Here is a 27,690-nt window from a genome sequence, read left to right as displayed (position 1 = left end):
ACTCCTGTATCGGCTATGAATGGTTTTGCGAAGACTTTAGAGAGAAGAAAATGTCTACCACTTTGGACTTGTCTGCATACTTACGTGGCACCAGCTATTATGCAGCCAGCGAGGCATACGCAAACCCAAAGCATATACAGACCATCCGGAATCTTGTAATCACCGCTTGAAATGCGACATCGACACAAACCATGGTGCGTATTCCCTTTTGCAGAGATAAAACCATGGAGTTGATGAAGACCAGTACATGTAGGCTTGGAAGTTCGGAAAGTGGGGGAAAGAATGTAGACAGCAGCCACTACTCTTTGTTCTTTCCTCAATAGTTTAACAATATATGTCCTAGCTAGAGTGGGTCGGCTGTCGGCGGGTGAGTTGACCGTATTACCAGAATGCGATGTATGGTCTTCCGTCATGTTGCAGTGAGAGTTAGTCATGATTACCATAAGCGGTAACAGGCTGTCTGAGTGATCTCACAACCTCCACATTGTCGTGGCGAATTTAATGCCCGAATCCAGGGTCGTGGCAGCTGCGACACAGATCCTCGACTCGTGTGGGGCCGCTAACAGAGCGTTCTCAACGTTCTTCCACGACAGCGGAACACGACAACAACGCGGACCCTGCGTGTGTTCGCGGAAGTAAAAGGCGGCACGTCAGCCTTGCTGTGGCGTAGTGTGGCATGTTGAGAAACAGTTTTGAGTTTGTCTTTGCCAGGCATATCCTTACATGCAGTAGAGTGAGGTTCTGATAGGGTAAATTCTCCCGTAAAAGCCGGTGGCGTTGCATCGACGTAATAGTGCTGCAGTACCAGATCGCGATAATTTGGCGAGGGTGCTGAATGCGATCAAGATGAGGGGAAACATGGTAGAGTTAGTCTCTTCACAGAGAAGCGCGGCCAGAGTCACGATGGATATCTGGCGTATCTGGCGGGGTCGGGCCCAGAGCCGAAATGTGGTTATCAGATGCGATTACTGCCGAGAGACCGAGGGTCGGGCGGCGTGACAGTGGCATGTTACAGAGATTGCGCGATTATGTGGTGAGAAGGTCTGCGCTTCAGCTCGTAGTACTTGCGGCCAACAGTATATTGCGTTGATGAGTACCATGATCAGGAGATATAGCTGGTGCCGTGGGCGCAGCCAAGATAGACGGAAGACGGCCGAATCAAAGCCTCTTTTCGGATAAAGCAGGACGAGACAGGTGGGAATACGAGCGGCTTCGGCGATGGGCGTGGACAAGCGTCATTCGGCAGAAGTGGGCATTCGGGATGCTCATCTCAGGCTTGAAGGCGTCGTGGATCGGCAGTGGAAAAGCGTCCGGGCTCAGTCGAACATTTGTTCACCACCAGTCCTCTCCTCATGCTCATACCCTCTACCACGGCTAGAACCCGCCTAATACGATTCTATATACAGTCACCATCCATCGTGTCACCAGTCTCGGGCATTAGCAAGCGGCTGTCACTCGGTCGTGTTCGTTTGTCAGCCAGTCGAGGTGAGTGATGGCCACGATCTGATAACGAAATTCGGTGCATCACCAAAGCATCAGATAACCACGCATCCCCCACATGCTCGTTGTCGCACACCTCCGTCCTCCGCGGCTCAACAAGCAAATGGCAGATGCACACCCACATCGCGCTTTCTTGATGCATTGAACACCCCATAGTAATACCAGGTCAGCTCTTGCTAACCATGGTTTGCGCTAGCAGTCCCCTTTGTCGCGTCCTCAGCACGCTCGCCGCTTCTCCTCCACCTCACTCCACCACGCAGACACATGGCAGCCACGACAGCGACAATGCCCAGCCCTATACCACACACATCGACCTCGCACCCTGAAGACCCCATTCCCGCTGAGCCCAAAGACATACCCCAGCTCTCAGTGCAGCCGTCGCAATCACAGCCGGAGCAGACGTCGCCCAAATCATCAGCCGAGTCGACGCTGTGGACCAACAGCAGCGATGACTCCGAGGCCCCGATGACGCCCATGACTGAGCCCGACCAGGGCGTCGAGGAGGTAGTCGACAAGCTACAGGCGCTGCCTACCTCGGCTGTCAATTTCTCGGAGCAGTCGCGACCCCGGCGAGCATCCACCACTCTCATCTCAGACAACCCAAACGACATTCGACGGATACTGGGTGAGGGCGAGACAGCCACCAAGCTCATTAGCCAGTGCTGTGGCGGAGGATGCTGCCTTCTCAAGACACTGGCCCCGGACTCGTCGTCGCCCAATTTCATACCTGTCGTCGTCCCCGACAACCATGCCTTTAGGAGCCTCAATCTCCAACTAGGTCCTCTCGCCCTCGACAGCGAGCTAACCGATACGATTCCGCTGCCTCCAGTCAACATGTCTTTCGAGCCCCTGCCTTCCAAGGACACAAAATATGTCTCAGAGGTGCACAAGATGCCGCCAAAGTACGTCCAACCACACCCGCCTTACGAGGTCTACTCGGCGCCGCTATACCACGCACGAGAGTTGACCAAGCCGGGCGCCGAGAAGAGAACAATTCACTTCGACATTGATGTCACCGACTACCCCGACGAGGGAGGCGTCGATTTCAAGGTTGGTGGTGCCGTCGGCATCTGCCCGCCCAACTCGCAGGAAATGGTCGACGAGCTGTTCGATCTCCTCTGCATTCCCAAGTTTGTCCGCGACAAGCCAGTCACACTCAAGACCCAGACCGGAAGGTGGCCGACCATCTGGGGCGAAGACCAATCCCGCGAGCTTGTCACAACCCGACGCGAACTCTTGACCTGGTGTGCCGACATCCAGTCACACCCACCGACCAAGAACCTCCTCCGCGTGCTCGCTGAATATGCCGACGCCCCGAACGAAAAGAAGATTTTGACATATCTTTGCTCGGCCCAAGGACAAGCAGCCTTCTGCGACTTGCGCACAACTTCTCATTTCACAGTCTCACAGATGCTCAGCGCATTCCCTTCGTCGAAGCCGCCGCTCCCACACCTCCTTTCCGTCCTCACCCAACTCATGCCTCGATTCTACTCCCTCTCGAACGATCCCCATATCTCGTCAGCTCGCCCCGGCCTTCCTGGCACCCGTCGCCTGATCGAGATGGCCGTTACAATTCACGAAACACCCGATTGGCATGCGGAGGGTGCTACACGTACTGGTGTAGGCAGTGGCTTCATGGAACGCCTCGCACACTCGTTCATCTCAACAGAGAGCGAGGGTGTCGATCTCCGCAGCATTCTCGACCTTCGCGTACCCATGTTCCGCGGCCTTATGGCCAACCCGCTCTCCAAGCAATTCGGTGGCGAAGGCCCGATGGTGCTCATTGGAGCGGGAGTAGGCATGGCTCCGTTCCGAGGCTTCATCCTGAATCGACTCAAGAACGCCAACTGTGCCAACAAGATCTGGCTCATCCAAGGAGTCCGAGACTCTATGCTTGATGAGCTCTACTCTGGTGAGCTTGGCGATCACGAGCGCGAAATCAAGAAGGTTGTGCAGAGCCGAAAGGTGAAGGTTGGAGGCTCCAACGAGGTCAAATACGTTCAGGACGAGGTCCGCGTACAGGCTGATATTGTCTGGTTCGTCATCAATGCTCTTGACGGACGCATCTTTGTCTGTGGCTCTAGTAAGGGCATGGGTGAGGGTGTTGAAGAGTCTTTGATTGATGTGGCCATGCAAAAGGGCCGTTTGAGCGAAGCGCAGGCCAAGGAATTTTGGGCCAGAAAGAGGGAGGATGGGCAGTATATCGCTGTGAGTGCATTTCTAGCACCCGATTGACACATATACTGACAAGACCACAGGAAACATGGTGAAGACGCCACTATCTCCGCATTACATTGTAAATAAGAGAGTTACGATTTCCATACTTCACGACCGCGTCTCTCCAAATTCTCGACACTGCGTACCTACCGCTAGCAGCATATTCGCCATGGCGTTTCAGATTACAAAAAAAGGAGTCAATTTGGGAATCCATATGGGCGGCAAACAATATAGTAGGAACAAAGCAAAGTATGTTCAATTGTGGTTGGGCTGTTCTCAAGGCTTATTGGCCGCTTTTTTTCTAGGGTTTGGACGGGACGTTCATCATTATCGTCATCATCATATTAGAAGGACATGCGCGCAAGAGCATGGCGTTTGTTTACGGGAAAGGGATAGGGATAGTGATATTTGCTTTTCGTTGTCGTTATGGGAAGGATGAGATGGTGTTGGGTGTGCGTTGTTGATGGTGATAGCACAGAGAGAGATAATTGAAGACATTGTTTTATACTGAGATTTGGAGTGTGGTATTGTTCGATGGTGAGCTTTGTGCGGTCGTCGAGAAAGTGGGTCAATCTCCTACACGTGTAACATTAATGCCTGTCAATGTTCAGTGGAGTTCGCGAAGTGGTCTACTATCGTCTTTCGATCCTAACACAACCGAAAGATCAAGCATACTGTGTATAATTCACGAAGTCGGGGTATGTCTCACATGGGTCTTGTACAGCCAGAGCTTACCTATCTCGCGAAATGCCAAAGTGTAAACACTCCACAGCACGTGATCAGGAAGTGTCTCTCACCTTCCTCGTACGTAGATGTAAACACTCGAGCAACGCTAGCTAGATATGGTCTTTTAGTAGCAATAGCAAACGCACTGTACCTTCTTCTTTCTCTCACCTTCCTCAATAACAGAACCACACTCTCAACACTTGATTTTGAGCGAGAACACTCTCAACCATGGCAGTCCTCCTCGGACTTCCAAACGAAGCTCTTCTTCGTATCTTCCACTACCTTCCAAAGAGCGTCAAGCACCCCAAGCCTCAAGCCGACATACTGAGCTTAAGCTTGACATGCAAACGACTGGCACCACTCGTCCGCGAGGTCCTCTGTACGGCGCCGATCCTTGCTCTAGGTAATATCCATATGTTCCTCGACATGCTCTTCAAGTATCCAGACCTACAACCAAAGATCCGAAGCCTTACAGTCGAGGCGGAGGAGCTTTCCGAGATGTGGACAGTACTAGACGGCTCCATTCCAGCTCGGGACGCAGAATTGCTTTCAAGATGTGTCAGCCATGTTCAGAATCTAGACCTTGATAGAGAGATGAAACAAGGATGGATTGCAATCCTCAGCCATGAGTGCGAATGGCCTGGCGACCTGCTTAGCCTCGTCTTGACCCTGCTACCGAATCTCTCTTCACTGTACCTTGGAGGCACACCACTTTATCACCTCACAATTCTCGAGCCAGTCTTGGAAGGTGTAGCAGACCCATGGCCTTTGAATAATCATTGGAACTGCATTCGAATTCCAACCCAGATCAGCGCCAAACTTACTTCCCTCGAACTACCTAAGGACTTCTACCTCCCAGCAGGGGTGTCGCAGTTCGTATCCCCAGAACTACGTACCTATTTCCCCGAGCTGCGACATCTCATACTTCCATCTATCGCCGTCAAGGACACGGAACCTAAAGACATAATTCCACCTAAAGTAGAAACACTGGTCTTGATCGACTGCCGTGATCATGTGCACGACTGGGTCGGCAAAGTAGCACCAGCGGAAGGAACTCCTCTCCCGGAATTGCGCAGTTTGAGTCTGTACTGGGGATGCGCTGGATGGGTGTTTCCACCGCCCTATGATAACATGAGGAGGCTGGGTATAACATGTAAGTCAATCCCTCATTCTTCTCATGTGATTTACAGCACTGTTGCTCATATGATGTTTTTGCTGACTTCAGATGTCCTCGATGACGATTTAGTCTACGAACATGTTCCAGAAGGGCCTAGTTGGCCTTTATCTGAGTTGAACCACCCATGGTTGTACACTCGGGCTGAGCTTGATGCTTTCAGCTCGGGGAGACATAAGGAGGCAATGGAGAAGTGGACAGAGGTAGGGTTAGATGCGGGAGACTGGGAAGCGGGAGACTGGGAGGTGGATGAGTCGGAAGGAGAAGAGTGATAAGATGCGGCAGATTGGACAGAGTGAGATTGCTAAAAGGATTATCTGGAGGGAAGTGGAAGGTGTGCAAGCCCTCAAAAGATTAGGCTAGATCTGCACCCGCACTTGCTGTGAGGCGACCGAATACGCTATGTCGCAAGGCTGTCTTCTTGTTCAACAAAATAACAAAATACTTTCATAGTTGTAAACATCTGCTCTAATCCCATTGCCTGTACTAGTACATTCAGGAAGCGCCACGTTGCACATCACTACCCAACGCCAGGCCAACCTGCATACAGTCAGTAAAAGCGCCCTGGTATCATCATCGGCATTTCTGTGGAAAAACTTACTCCAGACGGTCAGCCCCTCATTAACTTTGGCCACATTGACTCTATCCCCCACCCTCCACACCTCCTCCGTCTTCTTTCCATTACTCCCCCAGAACCCATACCGTCCGAAAACCGGACTCCACTTCGCCCCAATATCAACCCTTCGATCCTTTTGCAACCTCTTCAGCACCTCACCCGCCGGCCCTTCTCCCGGCTTACCCGTCTTGTGGTCAATATTAATGCTCTTGCACCTCACACAGTTATGCGGGAGGATAATCTCCGTTCTCCCATTAACCGTAAGCTTACCCCAATAGTCTTCTTGATACGGATCATAAGCACCTTCGACGACGACGTTTGGACGGAACTTCTCAATATCCATATCCATACCCTCTGGAAGCCGGGACGACACATCCTCAAGACTAGTCTGCGAAGTGAAAAGATAAGGTGCACAATCCGCAAAAGTAATCTTCCAGCTCTCCTCCCCAGACTTATGCAAACCCATTACTTTTTCCACATAGGACTTTGTAAACGGGACATGTTTGCTCAGGAACCGGGTCAGCGGATCTGGTTCCAGCGGCTGCATGTCCTGGAACTTTACGTCGCGGAGATTGGCACCTAGGTAGACGAAGATGACGGGGTACCCGAAGCAGGAAGTGAACCAGTCGTTGTATCTTTGTGGCATGCGATGGGCGGTTGTCGGGGCTGAGTGCATGTTGATATCGATGGAATCCAGTTTTTCCGTGTCTGGCTCCAGAGGTATGTCGATTGATGTTTCTTTCGACGCATCTCCGCACGCAATGTATTTGACGGTGATGGTGTCGTTTTTCATCTCTTGGAGGAATTGCGTCATTTCGGGGTAGCTTGATACGGCCATGTTTTTGTAGCCGTCTTTGGTTTCCTGGAGGAGCATGAAGGAACCTGTGGAGGTGTTAGCGGTTTTTCTTGTTGTTATTCATTCCATCCCGCATGAATGGTGGTGTGTTGTACGGTCGTGTTTGAATCCATGGGCTGTGGCAATGGCTTCTGTGACTTTAATCGCTCGTAGCGATTTGATGGGGTAGATGTACATCTGAGAATCGCCATCATCAGTACTTCTCTTCACTTGCATCATCAATGTAAACATACCGCGGAAATCTTCATAGCCGTCAACCGGTGTATCAACGGACTAAGGAAGTTGAGCAATTGATACAGGCCAAACGGCACAACGCAAAGTGCCGTGATGAGCCATATCGGCGACACCTTCTCAATGTTGAACTCGTGCTCTTCCTCCATACGGGCAAACCAGACCAATATTCTATGATGGAAAGAATTGAGAATGGCAGATGGTCTTTGAGACGACATTGCGGGTCGCGTCGACATGCATTGAGGCCCACCCCACGTGCACGCCTTACCAAGGCGCTAAGACATGTCGACTACCTCGGCCGTCATCTGTCGATCCTTCAATGACATGTTACAACAGTACGGACATATGTTTTCACGCCTTACCATGGTAATTGCATAATCACTGCAGCTCAACGGTTTTGACTGAGAGTTACATTGCAGAGTCTACGGCGCAAAACGATACCCAAGACACATCTTTGACGACCGCGTGACTGAGATACTTCTCCTTCAATCCCCCCAGCCTACCAACCTTCAACCTCACGCTCAAACCCTCTTTCCAAACACCCTAAATCGCTTCACACCACCATCCGGGATGATGACCAATTTCGCATGCGTGTACCCCCTCCCCTTGACCTCCTTGAGCTCAGCCTTGTACTCCTTCTCCACATCCGGCCCGGACCTCTGCGGCTCCAGCACCTCAACCCATCCCCCGTCATCACTCGCGGGCTCCTTATCAAAGCTACCAGCAAAGACCTGTACCTTCTGTGGGAAGTTGCCTCTAAAGTGCGCAGTATCAATGACAATGTGATCGATTTCACCCTTTGCGCCTAAGCGCACGATTGTCCAGTCGACATGCTCGCCGCGCGTACGCTTCGTTTCCCACCCATCGCCCATGTCCTTTCCACGACCGGACAGAAGTAAGTTGTCTTTTGTGCCAAAATGTTGGTCCGAACATGACGTTGCGACGCCGCCCATGACTGTGGCCGAGAGTTCAAAGATGGCGTCGGAGGACTCTGGGAAGACTGGTACGGCTACACCGTAAAGCCGGAAGCGCGCGATGCCGCCGTCAGGGTACATGAGCAGCCTAACGTGCGTGTACGCCTTGTCTGTGATGCTGTCTAGTTTCCAGCCATGCCGTTGGCTAGGTCCGCACTCTTGCTTCGATAGTATGGTTTCCCAGCCTGCATAGCTGGCCTTTTTCACTTCCTCTTCCTCCTTCTCGTCTGTGATGAATGCACCTTCGACAGCGATTTCGGGGGCGTGGTTCCCATTGAATGCAAAAGTGTCGATTTCTACACCGGCTACTTTTCCACTGGCGGTACCTAGCCGCAGGACGACCCAGTCGAAGGGTTCGGTATTGTGACGCCGGGTCTCCCAGCCATCATACCATGCTCCCGAGTGGACGAAAACACCGGGTTTGCGAATTGGTGGTGTCGGCGTGATAAGGTTCTCGGCTGCGGCGAACCATTCGTCGCTAAAGGAAAGGACTTTTGAACCAAGAGGCGCGGATATGAGATCTTTGAGGGGTATCAACTCCTGTGTGGGAAAGTATGGAAAGAATGAGGTTCGTACCGGTGTATTGTGATTTGAAGGTCGCGTCGATCTCGTCAGCTGGAATCGACCGCGCGTTGTTTGTAGCTACGTTCTTGACGTCTTCTGGTAGGATGTTGCGGATCTCCATGATGTATGAAATATTGTGTAATTGATAGAGGCTGGGTAAGTTTATGCAAGAGAACAAAAAGCAAAGATAATGTTTGGGGATCTCGCTGAGGTACTACCAAGTTATGGCGGGGCATCACTGGTGGGGTAGCTAGTTACCCTGCATGCCCTACCAACAGACTGCTGCTATCGGAATCCGCCGAGCGGATATTGAAGGGGCCGATCGCGGAGTAGTATTGATAACCTAGATACCTGCCTTACTCGATATAAATGACAGTCATGCCAATCCATTGCCTATAGAATGTTTAGGCTTTCTCGCTGCAAATTGTGCCGATGCTACAATAAATTTGCTGTTAGCCCGACGGGCCGCACGATGGTGCAACCCGACATACTGATATGTGACTCGATAGGTTGTAGTAATGGTAAACAGATCTATGCATACCCTGATACTATGGTAACATCCAAGTTATGCGCTATCACAAGCCTCGACCACCCTAACTGAATCTGCAAAGCTTCCACGGTTACAGCCGAGCCAGTTTCTATATCATCAGATCGGACTGTGTGCCGAAGCGTAGTCGACACAGAACTTTTACTTGGTCCATCTGTCGAATCACATGCCGGGAATGTTTCCAGTCCACGAATGGCAACGCGACGATAAACTCAGCGGTCAGCAACAAGGCCTCGTAGAGCGAAATTTGAAAGAATTTGATCTTCGTCTTAGCCAGGCAGTGTGAAAGTGGCTATCCAAAGTCTCAATTAGCAAGGTTCTCAATTCTACCAGTCTTCGTCTTCACCCATAGCTTGGGTCGTTCCAATTCGACTCCGAGTAGTAAGATCCACCATTTTTGTTATTGCCCCCATTCAAATCCAGCTTAGCCATAAACTCTGGTGGAACGGTGGGAATGTATTTCCGCTCACGCTCTTTGTTGACACCTCCAAATCCGGCACCGTAGGTGATGAGCATATCTGTTGATGTTGGCAGCGAAAATGGCAGCATGTACGAAGGGTCCAAAAGAAGCTCATCGGGTGCTTCGTCTTTTTCGTCCTCTTCCGACATTCGTGAAGGCGCGGGTGATGGCTCGGGAGGCTTTTCAGAGGTACCTCTGACTGGTGTGGATGGGGGTTCGGGCTGTGACGGTGGATTGGGAGACCTTGCGCGCGCAGCTTTACGATCTGCAGCTGCTTTCTGCAAATGTACAATGTACTTGGAAGCGCTTTTAGGGAGGGTCTTTTCACCCACCTCGGGTCGGTAGTATTTTGCGGTGTGTAGTAGTTGTTGTGGTGACAGGCGTGTCAATTGTTGTAATGTTCCCACAAGTGACTCTAGGTCTTCTCCAAGTGAGGAAAAGCATTGTAACCATTGAAGAAGTTGCACAAGAGGCTCGAGATGACGTTTAGCGGCGTCCGCAGTGTTCTCCCCGGTGGAGGTCATGGAACCGTTCTCGTAGTGTTCTGGTTGCCGATTGTTAGAACGCGCCCAGTCTTCGAGCGTCGAGACGTTCATGCGTATCTGCATTGCTTTCGTTCGCGCGAGGTACTTTCGATTGGACATTATGCGGTTGAAGACTTCGGCAGAGAGCCAGTAGATCAGCTGCGATAGTACCTGCGCAGCGATTACAGAGTGTACGTCGTACAGGTCGAGGACAAATAGGGTTGATGAGAGTAAAGAGGTAATGTTCCGGGGTGATGGCTGTGCTCTGCGCTTGGGAGATGGCGGTCGGAAACGTTTCTCGAGAGGTTCTACCGGCTTCGCTTTAGGCTTGGAACGAAATATTTTCCATTCGTGCTGGAACTGTACATCTTCGAATCCAGGCATCGGCTCATGGTCGAGCATAGCTTGATCTAAGTTCTTATCCATCCTGCGCTCAGCATCACGGATAATCAAGATGAAAATCTCATTGATAAGTTCTGCCATCTGCAATTGGAACTCTGTAGTCGCACTCATGAGTCCACCATCTTTCTTGAGGTAATGCAACAGAAGTGTCGCATTAGACATCCAAAAGGCCAGCACAGTCATGTCCCATTGATGTTTCTCTACAACGTCGTTGATCTTGTTCATGGCGGATACCAGCAAAGTCTCCAAGAGTTCTGGATTTGCATGGTAATGCGCATAGCGTGCGCTCAGGAAGAGTATGTTTGCGGGTACTGGTTTTTGCGAAGGAGAGCGTTGCGGCGTCATATTCGTAATGATGATATCCAGTATCCGCTCGAGCTCGTTCTCTTGGAATACAAACATCTGGTCGTTGAGACATCTATCCCAAATGAACTCTTGGGCTTCTTCTTCTGGTTCTTCAGGTGACTACAGCTATTAGCGAACATCCACGGAGTGGCTGAGATTCGTACCTCGGGCTGTTCGTCCAGACCCAAATTACCAATGTCAACCTCGAGATTGAAGGCACTTTCCATCATCATCCGCCGCTTCATATCGTTTTCCTGCATCTCCTGCTCAAAGCGATCCTGAGAGAAGCCCGAGCTGTAGAAGTCGTCACCGACGCCTACATTACCAATGGCATACCCGCTCTCATGCAGATAGTCGGAGAGCTCAGTGTTGGGCTCGACAAAGTCGAATGCGGTCCGTCCTCCGGAAGACTTGACGTCTGTCGATGCGCCGTGGTCGAGTAGGAGCTTAACGATATCCTTGTGTCGGTTCGTCATGGCCCACATGAGCGGCGTCCAACGGTTCTTGTCTTGCAAATCAACACTGGCGCCCTGCTCGAGCAGTGTAGCTGCCACATGTTCGTGTCCAAAGCAACTTGCGTAGACCAATGGCGGCGTGCCCTCGGCGTCGACGCCGTTGATGTTGATGTATTCTCGGGCCTTGCCGTCCAGCAGTCGTTTAACCCGCTCGAGCTCACCGTTGGATGCTGCTAGTGTAAACAAGCCTTGTAGTGCTTCTCTCTTTTCCTCGTGTGACAGCTTCTCATCGGCAACGACCTTTGCTTCGTCGCCTGCATTCTCGTTCTTCAAGCGGGCTTGGTGCGCCAACATCTGCACCAGGCGGCTGTCGCTGTCCTCGAGCTGTTGCATGTCTTCGTCGCCAAACGTCGGGTCGTCGAGCGACAAGTTGAAGTCGAGCGGACGGGCGGGCATGGGCGTGGTGAGGAATTGCGACTGGCCTGTGTGAAGTCAGTCCCCGTGGCGCGTCGGTCTTTCCCTACCCGTTGCTTTCACCTACCCTGCCATGCATCATACATCTCGGTTTCCTCGTTCATGATGGTCACCGGGCGCCTGTCATTGAGGGAAGTGGGCAGATCCGAAGGCAGCTGTCGCGGCCGCTGCGGCTCTCCCAGGTCGCCCGAATAGGCATGCTCGTGATCGGGAGAGTCCATTGTGTGACATTGAAATGGTGGGTGTGCAAGGGTGTCTTGAGGGCGGCCGACTACCTCTTGCTCGGATGCATGTGTCAAACGTCGAGGGATGCCGTGTCAAATGTCGAGGGATGCCCGGTCCGTCTGTAGTGGGGCAGCTTCAGTGCAGCAGTCGCAGACAGGCAGGGCGTGGTAAAGGAGCGGGAGCCAGTCGCTGTGGATATTGCGACAAGGCGTCTTCTGCGTGCGCCAGGGGCGTAGTATAGTAATAATGCTGTGTAGGTATGCCTGCTAAGAAGCCGAGATAGTCGTAACCACGATGATGTCGCTACCAATGGGTGACGCGCCAGGCCGATCTACCGCTACGCCAAATCAAGTTGTCCCAGCGTGCGCGGGGCCAACTCCGCATGTCAGCCACACATGGGACTCTTGATATTAGCTATGGGCACATATGTGAGCCTGGTTGCGAAACATGGCTGGTTAGTGGCGGTGGCTGTTGCTTTTGTGTGAAGCGTGTCGAGTGCAAAGCTTCCTTATGGAGTGCCCATGTCGATGATGACGTCTAAGAACAAGCGCGAAGTCTGAGCGCATCCATGGATGGCTCCTGTCCATCTGCTGTGGCTGAGGTGCCATCAGTAAGCACTCCTCATGCGCGTCGACTGCTTGTAGAAGACTGGTATTCGTTGCCTGCGAATCTGCCCACCACGCCTCTCCCGCCGATCCGACGCTCTCCACGACCGCGCTCCTACTACCATGGCAGTCGCGCCCACGCTCGTGTTGTGATGGACAGATGGAATGACTTGCGACTTGGCCCTGTACATTGATACCCGACCTATTCTACCCAGAGCATGTCTTAGATGCTTAGCCGCCGCCAACATCGGGAAGACAGCATGACTACAACCGAGGACAGCGGGCGGACGCAGCGCTTTGCACACATCTTTGCGCGCCTGCAGGAGCTCCAGAATTATGGCTGGGACCCGGCCATTGAGCCCTTCCACTCTGTAAGACACCCGTATCTTGTCTCTTGGTCGAATCAGTGCCTAACGTCAACCAGTCGTACGACAACTACCATTTCTTTGGCTACGAAAAGACTGCGCCCAAGCAGGAACGCCCGCAATCGAGGGGACGAAGCACCGTAGCCTCCCCCACCCTGTCGCATTCACCCGACTCTGCCACCCGAAGCCGGCCGACTGTGACGCGCACCCACCGCAGCTCAGGCTCCGATGCGAGCGTCCAAACACACCGCACCAATACCACAGTCAAGGGCGTAGCGCGAGAAGGCCGACCCGTCGTATGCCGTGTCTCAGCACAGACTCTGCGACTCGAGCGCGAGTTCCAGCTCGCCAAACTCGTCGTCAAGGAATCAGATCCAGAATGCCGGCACTTTGTTCGCCCTATAGAGTTCGTCCGCCTCTCGACCAAAGCTGGTGAGGAGCCGCTCGTCGCCAGCATATTCGAAGCCCCTGGGCCCAACTACCTCCACGACTTGGTCAACTTTGGTCCCAACTTTTGGAAGGTCACCAGCAATGCACAGAGCCATCAACCAAACCCCTCCATTCCCAACCGTGGCGTGCCCCTCCTTACCTTTCTCGATTTCGCCGTTGGATCAGTCGAGTGTCTGGAGATTCTGCACCATGGTCACGAAATTGTCCATGGCGAAATACGCGGTGATGCCTTTCACTTCGCCGAGAACGGCATTGTCAAGATGATCAATTTCGGCTCTGGCGCGAGGTCCTTTGAGAATGGACTGACCAGCGCAGGCTGGAGTACTTTGTCCAAGGAGACTGGCATCGAGTTGAAGTTGGCCTTCATATCTCCTGAGCAAACCGGCCGTATGCCTGCTGAGCCCGACACACGGACCGACATCTACAGTCTTGGTATCCTTTTCTACACAATGCTAGGTGGTCAGGCGCCCTTTGAAGGCGCTACAGCTCTCGATGTCATGCAGAATGTCATCAGCAAGCGGATCCCACCAATCTCCTCTAGACGTCTAGACGTCCCAGAGGCGCTCTCAGAAGTCATACAGCGCATGACTCAGCGTAACATCGAGGATAGATACCATTCCACGTCGGGGCTCAAACACGATCTTGCCCGCATCCGTGAGTTACTATGTGAAGGCGATGTCGAAGGACTGAAGGCCTTCCGTGTAGGCTCCAAGGACATCAGTTGCTTCTTCAATCTACCTCTCAAGCTGATTGGACGTGAGAAGGAGAAAAAGACTATAGTAGATGTCTTGGAGCGGGTGTCAAGGCACCGCCGAAGTAGCATCAAAACTCTTCAAAGCTTGAGTTCAGGCTCTTCCTTTTCAGATCAACGACGAGACTTGAGCTTTGACGATGTTGTTTCAGAGAGCACCAGCTCGAGAGGCTCAGATAGCAGGCTCAACAGCGTTTCCGCAGATACTCCCGTCTTTATGGGAGATGCTCGGTCAATACAACACGATTCACAGGACAGTGTAGCACAGTCAGAAGTCTCTACAGCTGAAGGAAGCGTGGATGGCCGACCTCAACTGCAATCTGCAAATCGAGGGCGATCTAACAATAGCATTGAAAGCTCCGCCCTTCACTCTCGCTCTTATCAGTCCAACGACGGCCTGCGTACCCTAGCCAGCACACGGAAATTAAGACGCAAGGCTCGATGTGAGGTAAGTCGACACGTCACAGCCCAACTCATGGATGAGGTACGCTAATCTCAAGATACAGGTGATAGTGATAGCTGGTACCACAGGATTAGGCAAGTCTCGTCTTGTGCAAAGTGTACAGAGCACAGCGAGGAGTACCGGCTATTTCGCCATGGCCAAATTTGACCCTGCAAAGAAAGCACCCTTTGATCCCATCCTAAGATTGATGTCCTCCTTCTTCCGACAAATATGGTAAGCCTCTTACTCACTGTTCTCTCCAACATGAACTACGCTGACACTGTATAGTATGTCCACTTATTCTGAGACACAACTCTTTCCTTCAGAGCAACCACTAACTACCAATTTCTACTCTAGTCAGCGAGGCCGATGTTATGACAGAGTTTCATCAGAGGCTGCGCCATTATCTTAGGAACAGCGGAGTTTGGACGGTGCTGCGAACTTACCTGGACCTTCCTGAATGGCTCTTGAACACAAACGGCACAACAAAAAGTGCGCAGCAAAAGGACCTGGATACAACCAAAGACATGGATCGACGGGCATCATCTCCTGCCGTTCATTGTGGATCAGCTGGACATACTGCTGAAGCCTGGCTGCGAAGTGGAGGTGCTTCCAAATCCTCTAGATTCATGAATGTCTTTATAGACGTTTTACGACTCCTTGCCGTACACAAGCTTTGTACATGGAGCTTAGAGGATGTTCAGTATGCTGATCCAGAGAGTGCTGAGCTGATCCATCACATCGTGCAGGCTAGAATTCCACTTGTTCTTATGCTTACGTACACCAACGAAGAGACCTTGCCCCGGGAACTCATCCCATTACTACGCCACGCCACCAAGGTACAGCTTCTACCGTTTTCAGAGGCGCAGACTGCGGACTATGTAGCCGAAACGCTCCATCGAGATCATCAATACATCCTCCCTCTGGTAGCGGTAGTCCAGGAAAAGTCTCGAGGCAACCTGTTTTACATACGCGAGATACTTGACACTTGCTATCGCAAACGATGCGTGTACTACGAGTGGCGGGAGAATAACTGGGTTTTTGACCTCGACAAGGTTTTCGCAGTGTTCGAGAGCCCGGAGTACGGTTCATCCGTGACGACTGATTTCATATCAAAGCGATTGACAGAGCTACCATCAGCAAGCAGGAAACTCCTAGCATGGGCTTCTCTTCTGGGCGGCACATTCTCGTTTGAGCTCTTGCAGAAGCTACTCGACCCGGCGAACAAGCCCGCTGATACCGGGAGACTGCCTCTTTTCGACGAAAATGAGTGTGCCGTCACAGCCCTCGATGCAGCGCTCAAAGCCTACGTACTCATGCCCGCTGACCAGGACGCTCGATTTAGATTCAGCCACGATCGATACCTCACAGCAGCTGTCAACTCTCTTGACAGCGATTGGGACACGCAGCTGATGCACTTCACAATCGCTAAAATGATAACTGCTGGCGAGGAATACAACGACGACTCAACGATCGGATCCAAGGCATTATACATGCAGAGCCGTCATATCTGTCTTGCTGCAGAACTCATAAAAGCCAAAGAGACATACCGGGCTCCATTTCGAGATATGCTGTACCAAGCGGGAGAAACTGCATGCGAGTCTGGTGCAAGATCAACTGGCATCTACTACTTTGCTCACAGCCTAATGCTCTTACAAGACGATCCATGGGACGACAATCAGCCAGATGTCTCGTATCAAGAGACTTTGCAGCTCTTCGTAAGATCAGCAGAGTGCTATTGGCATCAAGGCATGTTTGATGAGGCGCTTAGCTTGATCAGGACGACTTTTCAGCACGCGCGGGATCCTTGCGATATGGCTAGTTCGTTTATTCTGCAGTCCAGAGTGTTTGCCATTCGTGGTGATAGTTTTGGTGCATTCCAGGCTCTCAAAGATTGCCTTTCCTTGTTAGGATCCCCTATACCTCCGACAACGTGGGAAGCGTGCGACACCGAATTTCAACAAATATATGGCAAGCTTCAGAATATCGACAAAGAAGAGTTGCTTAAACGTCGGGCGTCGCCAGATGACCGCGTCTTGATGACGATTGGGCCTGTGTTCATCGAGCTCCTTAGTGCGGCGTTCTGGTCAAACAGCCTTTTATTCTATCAATCGACGCTGAAGCTCATTTCAATACATCTCGAAAAAGGTACCATGTCACAGGTAGCCCTAGCTTATGTGCACCTGGGGACTGTTGCAGGCGGCCGCTTCAACATGATGCAGTTCGCTGTGGATACGGGTGCCATCGCGAAGCGGATCTTCCAGATGTTCCCCGATGACTATTACACCCTGGGTAGGGGCCAAACTTTGCAGCCAATGTTTCTGGGTCATTTGGAAGCGCCTGTGGGTGATCTGATACCGAGCTTGGAAGGAGCCCTGCAAGCGTCTCTTACCGCAGGTGATAGGATCCTTACACTTCTGAACCTCGGAGTACAAGCCCACTTTAGGGTCATGGCATCACACGACGCCGTAGAACTAGAGGCCTGGGTTGAGGAAACTCCACTGGACATGCGAAATTGGCAAAAAGACATGCGAGGAGGCGTTTTCCTAATGGCTGCTCGGCAATACGCGAAAGCGCTCCAGGGAAAGACCGACACAGGTAGCCCTTCGCTGCTCCTCTCAGACGACGACCACAACGAGGCCGAGTATATCGACTTTCTTGAACAAACGGCTAGCAATCCGAAGCGTCCGAAGTCTATATATCTTGCTACCAAGCTTCCGTTGCTGGTGCTCTATGGTCACAATCGGGAAGCGGTTGCGCTTGGGGAGATGTTGCTTCCAATGCTGAGCAGTCTTTGGTCTGAAAGACTGAACTATTCGGTCAGGTATTACCTATCGCTAGCATACATGGTTCTTCTTCGAGACGAACCTGAGCATAGCCGGAGAGGCGGGATGATCCAACACGTTCAAGGTACCCTGAAGCTGCTTGAAGCATGTTGCACTGTAACTGATGCCAACTACCGGGGTTGGATACATCTTCTTACTGCCGTTCTTGCAGATATCAACGGCGATCCTCAGTCGACGTTGGAGAACTACGAAGCAGCCATGGACCATAACGAACGTTACGATTTCATCCTAGACGAAGCTTTCGCCCTGGAGCTATACACTGGATGGTTAGTGAATAAGAAGGCCTACAGGGCGGCTCGGCATGCGCTCAAGGACTGCCTTTCGACGTATCGGAGGATGTCCGCGTATGGAAAAGCAAATCACTTTGCTAGCCGTTATGAGTGGCTAGTTCACAGCGGCCGATCATTTACGACAGCGGACCAAGCCGTACAGACCTCGGTCGTGGACACGGGTAACACAGCCTTCAGGCTTGAGCAGAACGACCACGACCATTTCCTGGGACCAGAAACCGCGGTCGATCGAACCCAAGACTGGATCGTACCGGAAACGCGGCGCCAGGAATCTGCCCCAGCTCTCCACAATGGACTTTCGGCTGTGGGCCTTGACATGCTGGATCTATCATCAATCCTGGAGTCGAGTCAAGTTCTTTCCAGCGAACTTGTTGTCGATAAACTGATGGCAAAGATGAGTTCAATTCTCCTCGAATCTACGGGCGGTACTTTGTGCGGCTTAGTGATTGAAGACTCGCAAATCGAGTGGTCGATTGCGTGTGTCGCTACCAACGAGCCTGACAACGACAGCGGGTTCTCTTCTGGCGTCACATCCTTCCCTGCAAGTCAACCTTTGGATACTGTGGACGATGTTGTCGCTCGACAGGTGACACTATACACGCTTCGCTTCCGAGAGACAGTCTTCGTCCAGAACCTATACGAAGACGATCGGTTTTCTAATGTCTCAGACGCCTATCTACAGCGCAATCCAGAGGGGAAAGCAGTCATATGCATCCCGATTCTCCATAGCGACCATTTGCTGGGCTCGATCTACGTGGAAGGTCCGCCGAATTCATTCACTGAACGCAACACCCAGGTTCTCCGATTGCTTGTAAACCAGATATCCATCTCCTTGGCTAACGCACTGCTCTTCAAGGAAGTGGAAAGAGTCTCTGCCAGCAACGAAGCAATGCTCGAAATGCAGAAACGTGCTTTGTCGCAAGCGCGAGCGGCGGAGATCAAGGCGAAAGAGGCTGAGGCCATCGCTGTGCGCAATATGAAGTTGAAAGAAGAGGCTGCAAAGGCAAAGAGCCTTTTCCTGGCTAACGTATCCCACGAGTTGCGCACCCCCCTGAACGGCGTGATCGGTATGTCTGAGCTGTTGAAGGCTTCACCACTCAACTCCGAACAGTCCGGATACGCCGATTCGATTCGCGTTTGCGCCGATACACTACTTTCCATTATCAACGACCTACTAGACTATTCTAAGCTCGAGGCCGGCAAGATGAATGTTTTGGAGATGCCGATATCACTGTCTGAGACGATTGCCGAGGTCGTACGCGCTCTTGCATACACGAACGCCGAGCGAGGTCTCAAGACCATTGAGCAGCTGCATTTAGATCCCGAGATGCTTGTTATGGGCGATCCTGTCCGACTGCACCAGATTCTCATGAATCTGCTGTCTAACAGCTACAAGTTCACGCCACGGGGATCAGTCACTGTCCGCGCTGTTGTAGATCAAGAAACAGACGACTGGGTAGACGTGACATGCAGCGTCATAGACACTGGCATCGGTATCCCAGACGAGCAAAAGCAGAAGCTCTTCCTCCCTTTCTCGCAAATAGAGTCGAGCTCCGCAAGGAGCTATGGTGGTACTGGTCTGGGTCTCAGCATCTGCAAAGCTCTTATTGAAAATGTCATGCATGGTACCGTACGTCTCGACAGTCAGCCAGGCCAGGGTACAACAGTCACCTTCTCGTTGCGGTTCAAGAAAGTACCGAAAGCGCAAGCAGGTAACCAACCGCAAAGAACGCGAGAGCCAGATCCCATGGCGAGATTCTCAAGCCAGGGTAACAACGGTCATGAGCAGTCATCCGGTACTTGCATCGATCTTTCAACCATACCTAGGCGAGACCTTCGAGTGTGCATTGCAGAAGACAATTTGATCAATCAGCGCATTGCAATCAGTTTCGTGCAAAAGCTTGGCTTCAAGTGCGACGCCTATCTCGATGGCTTCAAGACGATTGACGCGCTAGAACGCGCTTCAGAGAATGGTCGGCCCTTCCACTTGGTGCTCATGGACGTGCAAATGCCGCATTGTGACGGTTACGAAGGTAAAGCCAAGCCCTCATGCCTATGAGCATCCAGATTGCTGACACAAATGCAGCCACAAAACTTATCCGCAAGCATCCTAATCCCGAGATTCGCAATGTCCTTATCATTGCCATGACCGCTTCCGCTATTCAAGGAGATCGGGAGAAATGTTTGGACTCCGGTAAGCTTCTAATTAATTTTCCCGTTGAAAAAAGAGAAAAATGCTAACTGTTGAATAGGAATGAATAATTATCTCGCTAAGCCGGTGCGCGCGCAGACACTCAAGGCATTGTTGGACTCCTACCTGAACAAAAACAACGAGGTAGAAGAGATTCCTAATCTAGCGATCGAAGCGAAAAAGCTGGTCAAAGAGGCATTGAACGAGGCGGAAGCGCTGCCTGATGTCACAAGTGGGAACAGAGATTTGGAGAAACAGGAGGACCGCAACGGAGGCGCAAGTGTTGTGGGAGAGACGAAGAATGGAATTACGGCAGCAGAGAGGGAGGGGAAGAAAATTGAACGACCGAGCAGTGTGAGGATGAGCACTACACAGCACATATTACCTAACGGTAGGACAGAACCCGTGCCACCTTCTGAGTAGAGGTGCACTGATTTGAGGGATTGAGGAGTTGAGGGGGGGGGCAGATGTCATTGTTCATTTACGGATGGCTTTCTTCCGCTCGCTTTGTCATCGGTGCATTGCATGGCGTTCGTTCTGCGCTCACGAAGGTGTCAGGAAGGACGAAATGGCGTTTCTATTCCGTCGCAATATCCTCGCAGATAGTGTCTCATCTCTGCCGAAGGTAGAAATCTGAATGACTCCGTCTTCACTGTGATCATTGGTGTCTTGAGTCGTCTGTTTGGCTACTGGTGACTATGACTATGCAGAATCCTACCACACAAAGCAATCATACGCCAGGATGTCACTCTGCGCATCCTGTATAACTCACAGTCAAGATGCCGACATCCTTGACGCGTAAGCCCGCCCGCATCACCTACCTCACGGCGCCATTGCACTCGCCGGAAGGTCGGCAAAACCTGGACTGGGCGCCAGACTCATCCCTCTCCACGCCGCGAGCGTGTCGCCAGCCCCACTTTTATTACCGCCGACGCAGCAAAATACCGCAGGCCCTAGGCTTCTTCATGAGCCACAGTGGCTCAACAAAGCAGTGGCTCACGGTGGCACAGTCGCCAATCAGTCGATCTTGGAGTCAAAGTTCCGTAACACGACTTTAACATTGCACGGCGGGATGGTGATGAATTAATCTCACGAGTAGATCTGCATGTCAGAAAGGGCTTGCGTCACCCCTCTCTACCCCCTCGGCTAACGGCATGTGCGTCAACTGGGCTGCTGGGTTAGCCGGCTTTCGTTGTTGGCAGAGGGTTGAGTTTCTGGTTTCTTTCTTACTTGGTCCTCCTCCTAGGCCTCTCCCATGATTCACTTCCTCTTAAAAATACACCTTTCACGCTGTACTAGGGCCTAGTTACCTATCAGAATCAGGATATTGATCTTACTTGTACCATTCCTGATACCAACTAATCACTACTTTGAACACAAAAGTCCAAGCTGAGCTACATAATGGACGACACCATGTCCCAACGACAATCTCTAGAACATAAACGGCACCATCACTTTGGCCGCCACCGCAGCGGGAGCTACCTCTCCAGACGCTCCTCCTCCTACTCTGCTACACTCGACACAACATCATCCAACGCACCACCCCGCATCTTCGAAGGCACAGACGCCGTTCACCAGAACCGCAAAGTCGCACTCCAACGCGTCATAGACACTCACCATGCCCTTGAACTTAAACATGGTGATGCCGCACAAACACCAACGAGCACCAGTAGCGACCGCCCCACATCGTCTTCTTCTTCCATGTCCTCGGATCCTTTTACTATAGACTTTGCCGACATGTCGTTTCCCGACGCCGAAGTCCGCGCTTTTCGCTACTTGCAAAGGAGGTGGGATGCCAACACGTACTGCACGCCCGACGCGGAGTTTGCAACTGCGATTGCAGGGCGGAAAGAAAAGTTTGAGGAGACGGCGATCAAACATTTCTTCAGCCGTGTCGCGCTGTGGAATGCAAGTGCAGAGGAGAAGCAAGAAGCGGGTATGACGCGCAGTGTCTTCTTCTTCCGTAACAGGCGGCGGAGGAGGTCGAGGGCAAAGAGCGATGTTAGTCGCATGCTGGGCATACCGGAGAGGGATGACAAGGACAAGGAGGATGAGGCGTTGGAGGCGTTGAAGGAGGTTACTACGAGGGAGGGGCTGGCGCAGTTACTTTGGACGTTGGTGCATACTGATGAGGAGTTGGCGGGATTGAGAGAGGAGTGTATGGGCGCGTTGAAGGAGATGTATAGGGTGACTGTTACGGGGGTGGAAGGTGACGGGTCTTGAGATGGGGATGGGGATAGTTCGGCTTAAGGATATCTATCGTCTTCTGGGCATTTTGGACTTGTTTTTAGGATTGAACCCTACATTTCATGTTCTTCATGAATGCATAGAAAAGTTCGTTGTAATAAGATTGTAGCTTGAACTGAGGATTGAAGCATACATCATTGTCTGTATTCCCGGGCTGTTGGTGTGAGTCGCTCAAGTACTTTCTGGTCACACTTTTAACTTTAGCCTACTAACACGGGTTACTGCGTACATGTTTACAAAATAACTGTGGATTTCGGAGCAAGGGGACGGTGCTAGGCGGCAATTTGATATATGCTTCGTGATTTGAGTGTTGAAGAAGCAAATCTAGGGTGGATCGGAAGAGTCATTTTGATCCAGAAAGACACCATATTATGATGCTCATGGGTGCACTGAAGGACGATCTCGGTATGGATCATGGTCCTCGAATGCGATGCGTTGGCAAAGTGTGTAGTGACAACAGCGAGGGACTCGCGTCAATATCCCAGCAGACCTCCGCACAGATGACGTCACAGTCCCTGTCCGACACGTTAGTTCCGCTTCCGATCGGAACCAATTCCATCGTGCATCTGAAGCTCGGGTGAAACACACTTACAAACACGACTTCGTTCCACCCATCATGCCTTTCCTCGAACTCGGATACAAACGCCTCCACTACTCAGATCTGAAACCGCAAGATGGAAATGCTCGTGAGACATTCATCTTCATGCACGGGCTCGGCTCTTCGCAGAATTACTACTCTGCGGTAACTCAGAGCCTGGTTGCCAACGGGTTCCGTTGCATCACCTTTGACAATACGGGAGCAGGACGATCTACATACACGTTTGTCGAGCAGAGTATTGAGACTCTGGCAGAAGATACTATAGGGGTTTTGGACGCGTTGAAAGTTGAGAAGGCTGTGTTCGTCGGACACAGTATGGGAGGGTACGTCAGCATTAACAACCTACCCGGGCAGAAGCCTTGGAAGACTCGACGCGACGACACCAAGACAACTAACGGGCTTGTAGTATCGTGGGTGCACACCTCGCGGCTGAGCGAAGCGACCGCATCGTAGCAGCTGTGTTGATCGGCCCAGTCTATCCCAACCCAGCCTCAGCCCCTCGCTTCCAAGAACGGATAGAAAACGTGACAAAAAACGGTATGCAACCCATGGCCGACACCATCCCCCAAGCTGCAGTCGGAAAGAAGGCGTCTCCACTTGTCAAAGCAATGATCCGCGAGTTGCTGCTGGCACAGGATCCAGCGGGATACATATCCAACTGCCGAGTCATTGTCAATGCAAAGCCGCCCAGGTACAGCAAGATCAGCGTGCCTGTACTTATTCTCGCTGGTGACGAGGATATGAGTGCGCCGCTCGAAGGGTGTAAGAAGATGTTTGACGAGATGCAGCATGGTGAGAAGAAGTTGGAGGTCATGAAGGGGATTGGGCATTGGCACTGTCTTGAGGCGTTTGACGAGGTCGCGAAATTGATAGAGGGATTTTATCATGAGATACAGTAGATTATCCGTAATGGTTATTTCCGATAAACCGCGGAACGGGGTAGTGGAGAAGGTTCTGTATCCGTTCCATCGCACAGGCCCCGTTACCGTACCTGCGAACGAGTCAACAGGAGCAGAACACCTGCCATGTCATACCGCCATTTCTGAAATGTTTCGCGGGTGTGCGCAATGTGAACTGTGGGGGAGTGAAGAGGGGTTCATAGAGACACCACGTGCGAGCCGATCTTCTAGACGGCAACCCTAGCGATGACTAGCGTGGCGGAAGCAAAAGCTGCAGGCTGCAGATGCAGACTCATCTCCGCGTGCGAGTAGAGCGCAGTTGGTGGTGTTGTGCCGCCGCATGACATGGTCATTGGCGGCGTCCCTGGCCCGATCAGCTGCATTGGATGTGGCCTTGGCGCATGCCGCATTGGTTCCACTCTCCAAAGCGTTTGCAGCGGATACACTGTGTAAGCAGTAAGGCAGCGGGCCGAGCATCCACAGGACATTACAACAAACGCAGTCACACAGCCGCTTGATTCGTGTACTGTGAGGCGAGAAAAGCTGCTGGAAGATATTTCGGGCAGGCCACCCAGGGTTCTGCGCCTATACCCACCGCAGCGGGTTTGTGTAATGTGCCCTGCCGACGACGCGCCCCTCTCAGCAATACCCACGATGTCATGCGCGGCGCTTCATTTGGCATCCTTCCACCCCTCCAGGCTCGACGTTTCCGCGTGCACTTGCCCGAGTCGAGTGTGTGTGATCTTGGCCCGATGTCGCTGGCCTGCCGTTCTTTGATTTGATTCGGTCCTTCCCGCCGTCCGTGCAGCAGGTTCAAGGTTGTGCCGGATCGTCTTGTCGGTAGACGAGGCTGCCACTCGCGTCTATTCGACATGGCCTCGCGCCCTCCTTGCCTTATCACGAGCCAACACAACGATCAGCACGCTAGATTGAATGTGTGGCAGCCACATCGTCTCTGGCATGTGAAAGCCGACGACATCATAGTCTGGACACACACCCTCTCATCCACCTTTGGCACCTCCCATGTGTGCGACTCTTGCTGTGACATATTTAGTGCACTTGTCATGCTCCGTCTCGAACGCACGGAAGCTAACCAAGTCGTTCTCCAGTTTAATCGCACGACTAGTCTTTTCACGCTCCTAGCCCACTGCAGGCCCCGGAAATCGAATCCTGGGAGGCGGTGAACTCTCAACCTTTTTGCGTAGAGCCGCCCACGCGCTTAGCTCAGACTTCGTCAAAGATCGTGCATGCCGTGCGTCTTGCATGGCTGGCAGGGTCTGGGCCAACCAACGGCCAAGATCGACAATTGGGTCGTTTTGAATCTCTTCTTTATATACTAGTCCCTAGTTTCCCTCCTACTGACCGCGGTTGATTCAATAGTCCTCCAGGCGGGTCCCGCGGTTCGTCACTTGACCGACCCAACAACCACTGGCGTCGCATAGCCTGCCTGTGATTCCAATTTCCATTCTCCCATATCTCTGGCGTGTGTGCTCCTCGTAAGGAATCCAGATCCGTGAATTTCGGTGTGTTGGCACTGGCTGCTGGTATGGGCTTTTACCCCTTGAGCACAGAACCTTCCTATTTGGATACTGATATCCGATCTAGACGACTACCGAAATTATACACGAACTAAGGCCATATTAACGATTCAATTTTCCTAGAGACAACGATCTCACATTTACGTCACTGTCCTTTTTTCGATCTTTGATAGATCGGCGATGAATCGAACAGACAGTGTTGCGGGTTCCTATCTACCCAAGATACCCAGCCAGGAACCGTTACCAGATCCTACCACCATACGGCACCGCAACAAACCTCACAGAAGCAACGCCCAATCCTTGTCTTCCACTCAGGCTGCGAACATGGAACCGCGGCGACCAGTATCAGAGCAGCGCTCACGACCATTTCACCGGCAACAATCAACCACCTCATCATCAGAAAACTCAAAGAGTCGATCGCAAAGCCGTGGCCATGGCTCAAAACCCTCATCGAGGCGAACTTCTTGTACCATTGTGGATCCATCAAGACCGGCGCGTCACTATCGAATGAAGAGCCACCAAACACCTCCCACAGCAACCAGCCAAGACATTGACGACGTCCTCGCTTTACATTTTCGCAGCTGCAGCATCTTCACCAACCCATCCTACCACTCGAATTCCGGTCTACCCAGCCCAACGCTATCCCAAGGTGGCGACACAACCTTTGGCTTCCCCAGCGCAGCCACGCGTTTCAGTTCCGACAGTCTGCGCGTCGTCGAGGAAACACCCATGCACCGCCGCCAAAGCGAGGACACCATTGCAGAAGAAGAGACCAACACGACTATGCACTGGACCTCGCCATGTACGCGCAAACGCGAGTATGAAAGGATCGACAAGGCCAACAGCGGTCTTCGGGGTTTCTTCCGCAAGGTAACACCGCGATGTGTTTCAGGTCCGCAGGAAAAGTTTTACTCGGACAAGGACCAGTCGGATGCTGGTTCTGTGCGACGTTATCGCATGGAGGATCTGGATGACGATGCGCATGTGGATGAGAAGCATGATGCGAGACCCAGGACGAGTCCGATGCCTAGACCAGGGTCGAGACCGGGGATTGCGAAGAGGTGGACGTGTTTCTAGATGAGACGGAGAAGACAGAGAGAGAGAGAGCACATTACGCAGCGACGATTTTGGCATATTTTCCGCGGCATTGAAAAGAGGCGTTTGCTATAACGATACCCACGGCATGTTTTCTTGTTTTGCAGGTCTGTTATCGAGGAGAGGAGAGTTTGCATTATACCAACCGATACGTTCATAGAGTAGAAGTTCGTCCTTAATTTATAGTTTATTGCATCGATCAAAGAGTCCGCGCCAATTGAGTGAACTGAACGTTTTACCTGCGGTGCCCAAAGCACCATGACTTTCGTACTTATTTAAAGAACGAATATTTGACACGAGGACATGCTATGAATGCGGTGCAATGGGGATGGATTAAGTAATCTGCGTTGATATAACGTTATGTAGTAATTATAACTTGGACTCCTCCTTGACTGTGCCGATCTTGAGTTTGGGTGCGTATTTCTTCAATACGCTCTCGTTGTGGTACTGCATATCCGTTAGTGAATCCTTTCGTCACGTTTGATAACGAATCTTGCTCTGATCTAATCAAGGGTCCAGCTTGCGACCGAGTCTTTGGTAGCGAGAACCTTGGATGTCCGGCGGTACTGAGACCCAGGCGGGCCACAGAAGCAAGCCTTGCGGGAAGACGCGCGCGCGACATGTGTTCCCACTGTTCACTCCCCTCCCTGTACATCCTAGTCAAAACGTACCTTCCAGAACTGCTTACTAGCATCCTTTCCACCTACTCTCTTCAGAATCTTGGCGCCACCCGGGTGCTCGTCGACAAACGAATCCATCTTGTATACATCGCCATCGACTATTATGTACAGTCCCTTCTCAACGGTGTTGTGCTCGGCGACTTGCTTGGTGGTGAGAGACTCGGACATGGTGAGTTTCGTGGATGCGCAACGGCGACTGAGGTTCGTCGGCGTTTGAAAAGGCGGGAAGAATGTCGCGTCGGCGATCGCGTCGAGTCTAGGCGGACGATTTGTTGTGTTCGGAAGGTGGAAGAGCTGGTTGGCTCTGGGTACAAAAGTAAAGGAAATACGGAAGGGGAGGAACCTGGGGTTGTATGGGGTACGGTCTAGGGACGTAGCTCGGGTTGCGGCTCGGTCGTGGATG

The 27,690-nt window shown here is 51.9% G+C and overlaps 7 protein-coding genes across 7 annotated transcripts; 4 read left to right on the top strand and 3 right to left on the bottom strand.

Moving 5' to 3' along the window:
- Positions 1–1,785: 1,785 nt before the first annotated feature.
- Positions 1,786–3,770, top strand: GT037_008935 (fad binding domain-containing protein; the record flags this gene model as incomplete). Its single annotated transcript, XM_038933982.1, has 2 exons — positions 1,786–3,708; positions 3,759–3,770. 2 exons carry the CDS (start codon positions 1,786–1,788, stop codon positions 3,768–3,770), a joined length of 1,935 nt encoding a protein of 644 aa, XP_038783327.1.
- Positions 3,771–4,671: 901 nt separating this feature from the next.
- GT037_008934 (uncharacterized protein) lies at positions 4,672–5,889 on the top strand (the record flags this gene model as incomplete). The annotated part of the gene is made up of 2 exons (XM_038933981.1): positions 4,672–5,596; positions 5,669–5,889. The coding sequence occupies 2 exons, from the start codon at positions 4,672–4,674 to the stop codon at positions 5,887–5,889; spliced, it is 1,146 nt and encodes a 381-aa protein (XP_038783326.1).
- Positions 5,890–6,137: 248 nt separating this feature from the next.
- GT037_008933 (uncharacterized protein) lies at positions 6,138–8,979 on the bottom strand (the record flags this gene model as incomplete). The annotated part of the gene is made up of 6 exons (XM_038933980.1): positions 6,138–6,157; positions 6,219–7,115; positions 7,185–7,266; positions 7,323–7,595; positions 7,878–8,815; positions 8,871–8,979. 6 exons carry the CDS (start codon positions 8,977–8,979, stop codon positions 6,138–6,140), a joined length of 2,319 nt encoding a protein of 772 aa, XP_038783325.1.
- A 768-nt stretch (positions 8,980–9,747) lies between these two features.
- Positions 9,748–12,286, bottom strand: GT037_008932 (uncharacterized protein; the record flags this gene model as incomplete). The annotated part of the gene is made up of 3 exons (XM_038933979.1): positions 9,748–11,256; positions 11,301–12,073; positions 12,133–12,286. The coding sequence occupies 3 exons, from the start codon at positions 12,284–12,286 to the stop codon at positions 9,748–9,750; spliced, it is 2,436 nt and encodes an 811-aa protein (XP_038783324.1).
- An 869-nt stretch (positions 12,287–13,155) lies between these two features.
- On the top strand, positions 13,156–22,453 carry GT037_008931 (two-component sensor protein histidine protein kinase; the record flags this gene model as incomplete). The annotated part of the gene is made up of 7 exons (XM_038933978.1): positions 13,156–13,266; positions 13,320–14,909; positions 14,968–15,137; positions 15,265–20,072; positions 20,126–20,233; positions 20,292–20,584; positions 21,614–22,453. The coding sequence occupies 7 exons, from the start codon at positions 13,156–13,158 to the stop codon at positions 22,451–22,453; spliced, it is 7,920 nt and encodes a 2,639-aa protein (XP_038783323.1).
- A 640-nt stretch (positions 22,454–23,093) lies between these two features.
- GT037_008930 (3-oxoadipate enol-lactone hydrolase) lies at positions 23,094–26,589 on the top strand (the record flags this gene model as incomplete). Its single annotated transcript, XM_038933977.1, has 3 exons — positions 23,094–23,398; positions 23,482–23,970; positions 25,686–26,589. The coding sequence occupies 3 exons, from the start codon at positions 23,094–23,096 to the stop codon at positions 26,587–26,589; spliced, it is 1,698 nt and encodes a 565-aa protein (XP_038783322.1).
- A 387-nt stretch (positions 26,590–26,976) lies between these two features.
- On the bottom strand, positions 26,977–27,455 carry GT037_008929 (cytochrome b5; the record flags this gene model as incomplete). The annotated part of the gene is made up of 2 exons (XM_038933976.1): positions 26,977–27,054; positions 27,279–27,455. 2 exons carry the CDS (start codon positions 27,453–27,455, stop codon positions 26,977–26,979), a joined length of 255 nt encoding a protein of 84 aa, XP_038783321.1.
- Between the last annotated feature and the right edge of the window lie 235 nt (positions 27,456–27,690).

The sequence above is a fragment of the Alternaria burnsii genome, assembly GCF_013036055.1.
Source record: "Alternaria burnsii strain CBS107.38 chromosome Unknown 697, whole genome shotgun sequence".
Classification (NCBI taxonomy): domain Eukaryota; kingdom Fungi; phylum Ascomycota; class Dothideomycetes; order Pleosporales; family Pleosporaceae; genus Alternaria; species Alternaria burnsii.
This window is presented reverse-complemented; position numbering and strand designations above follow the sequence as displayed.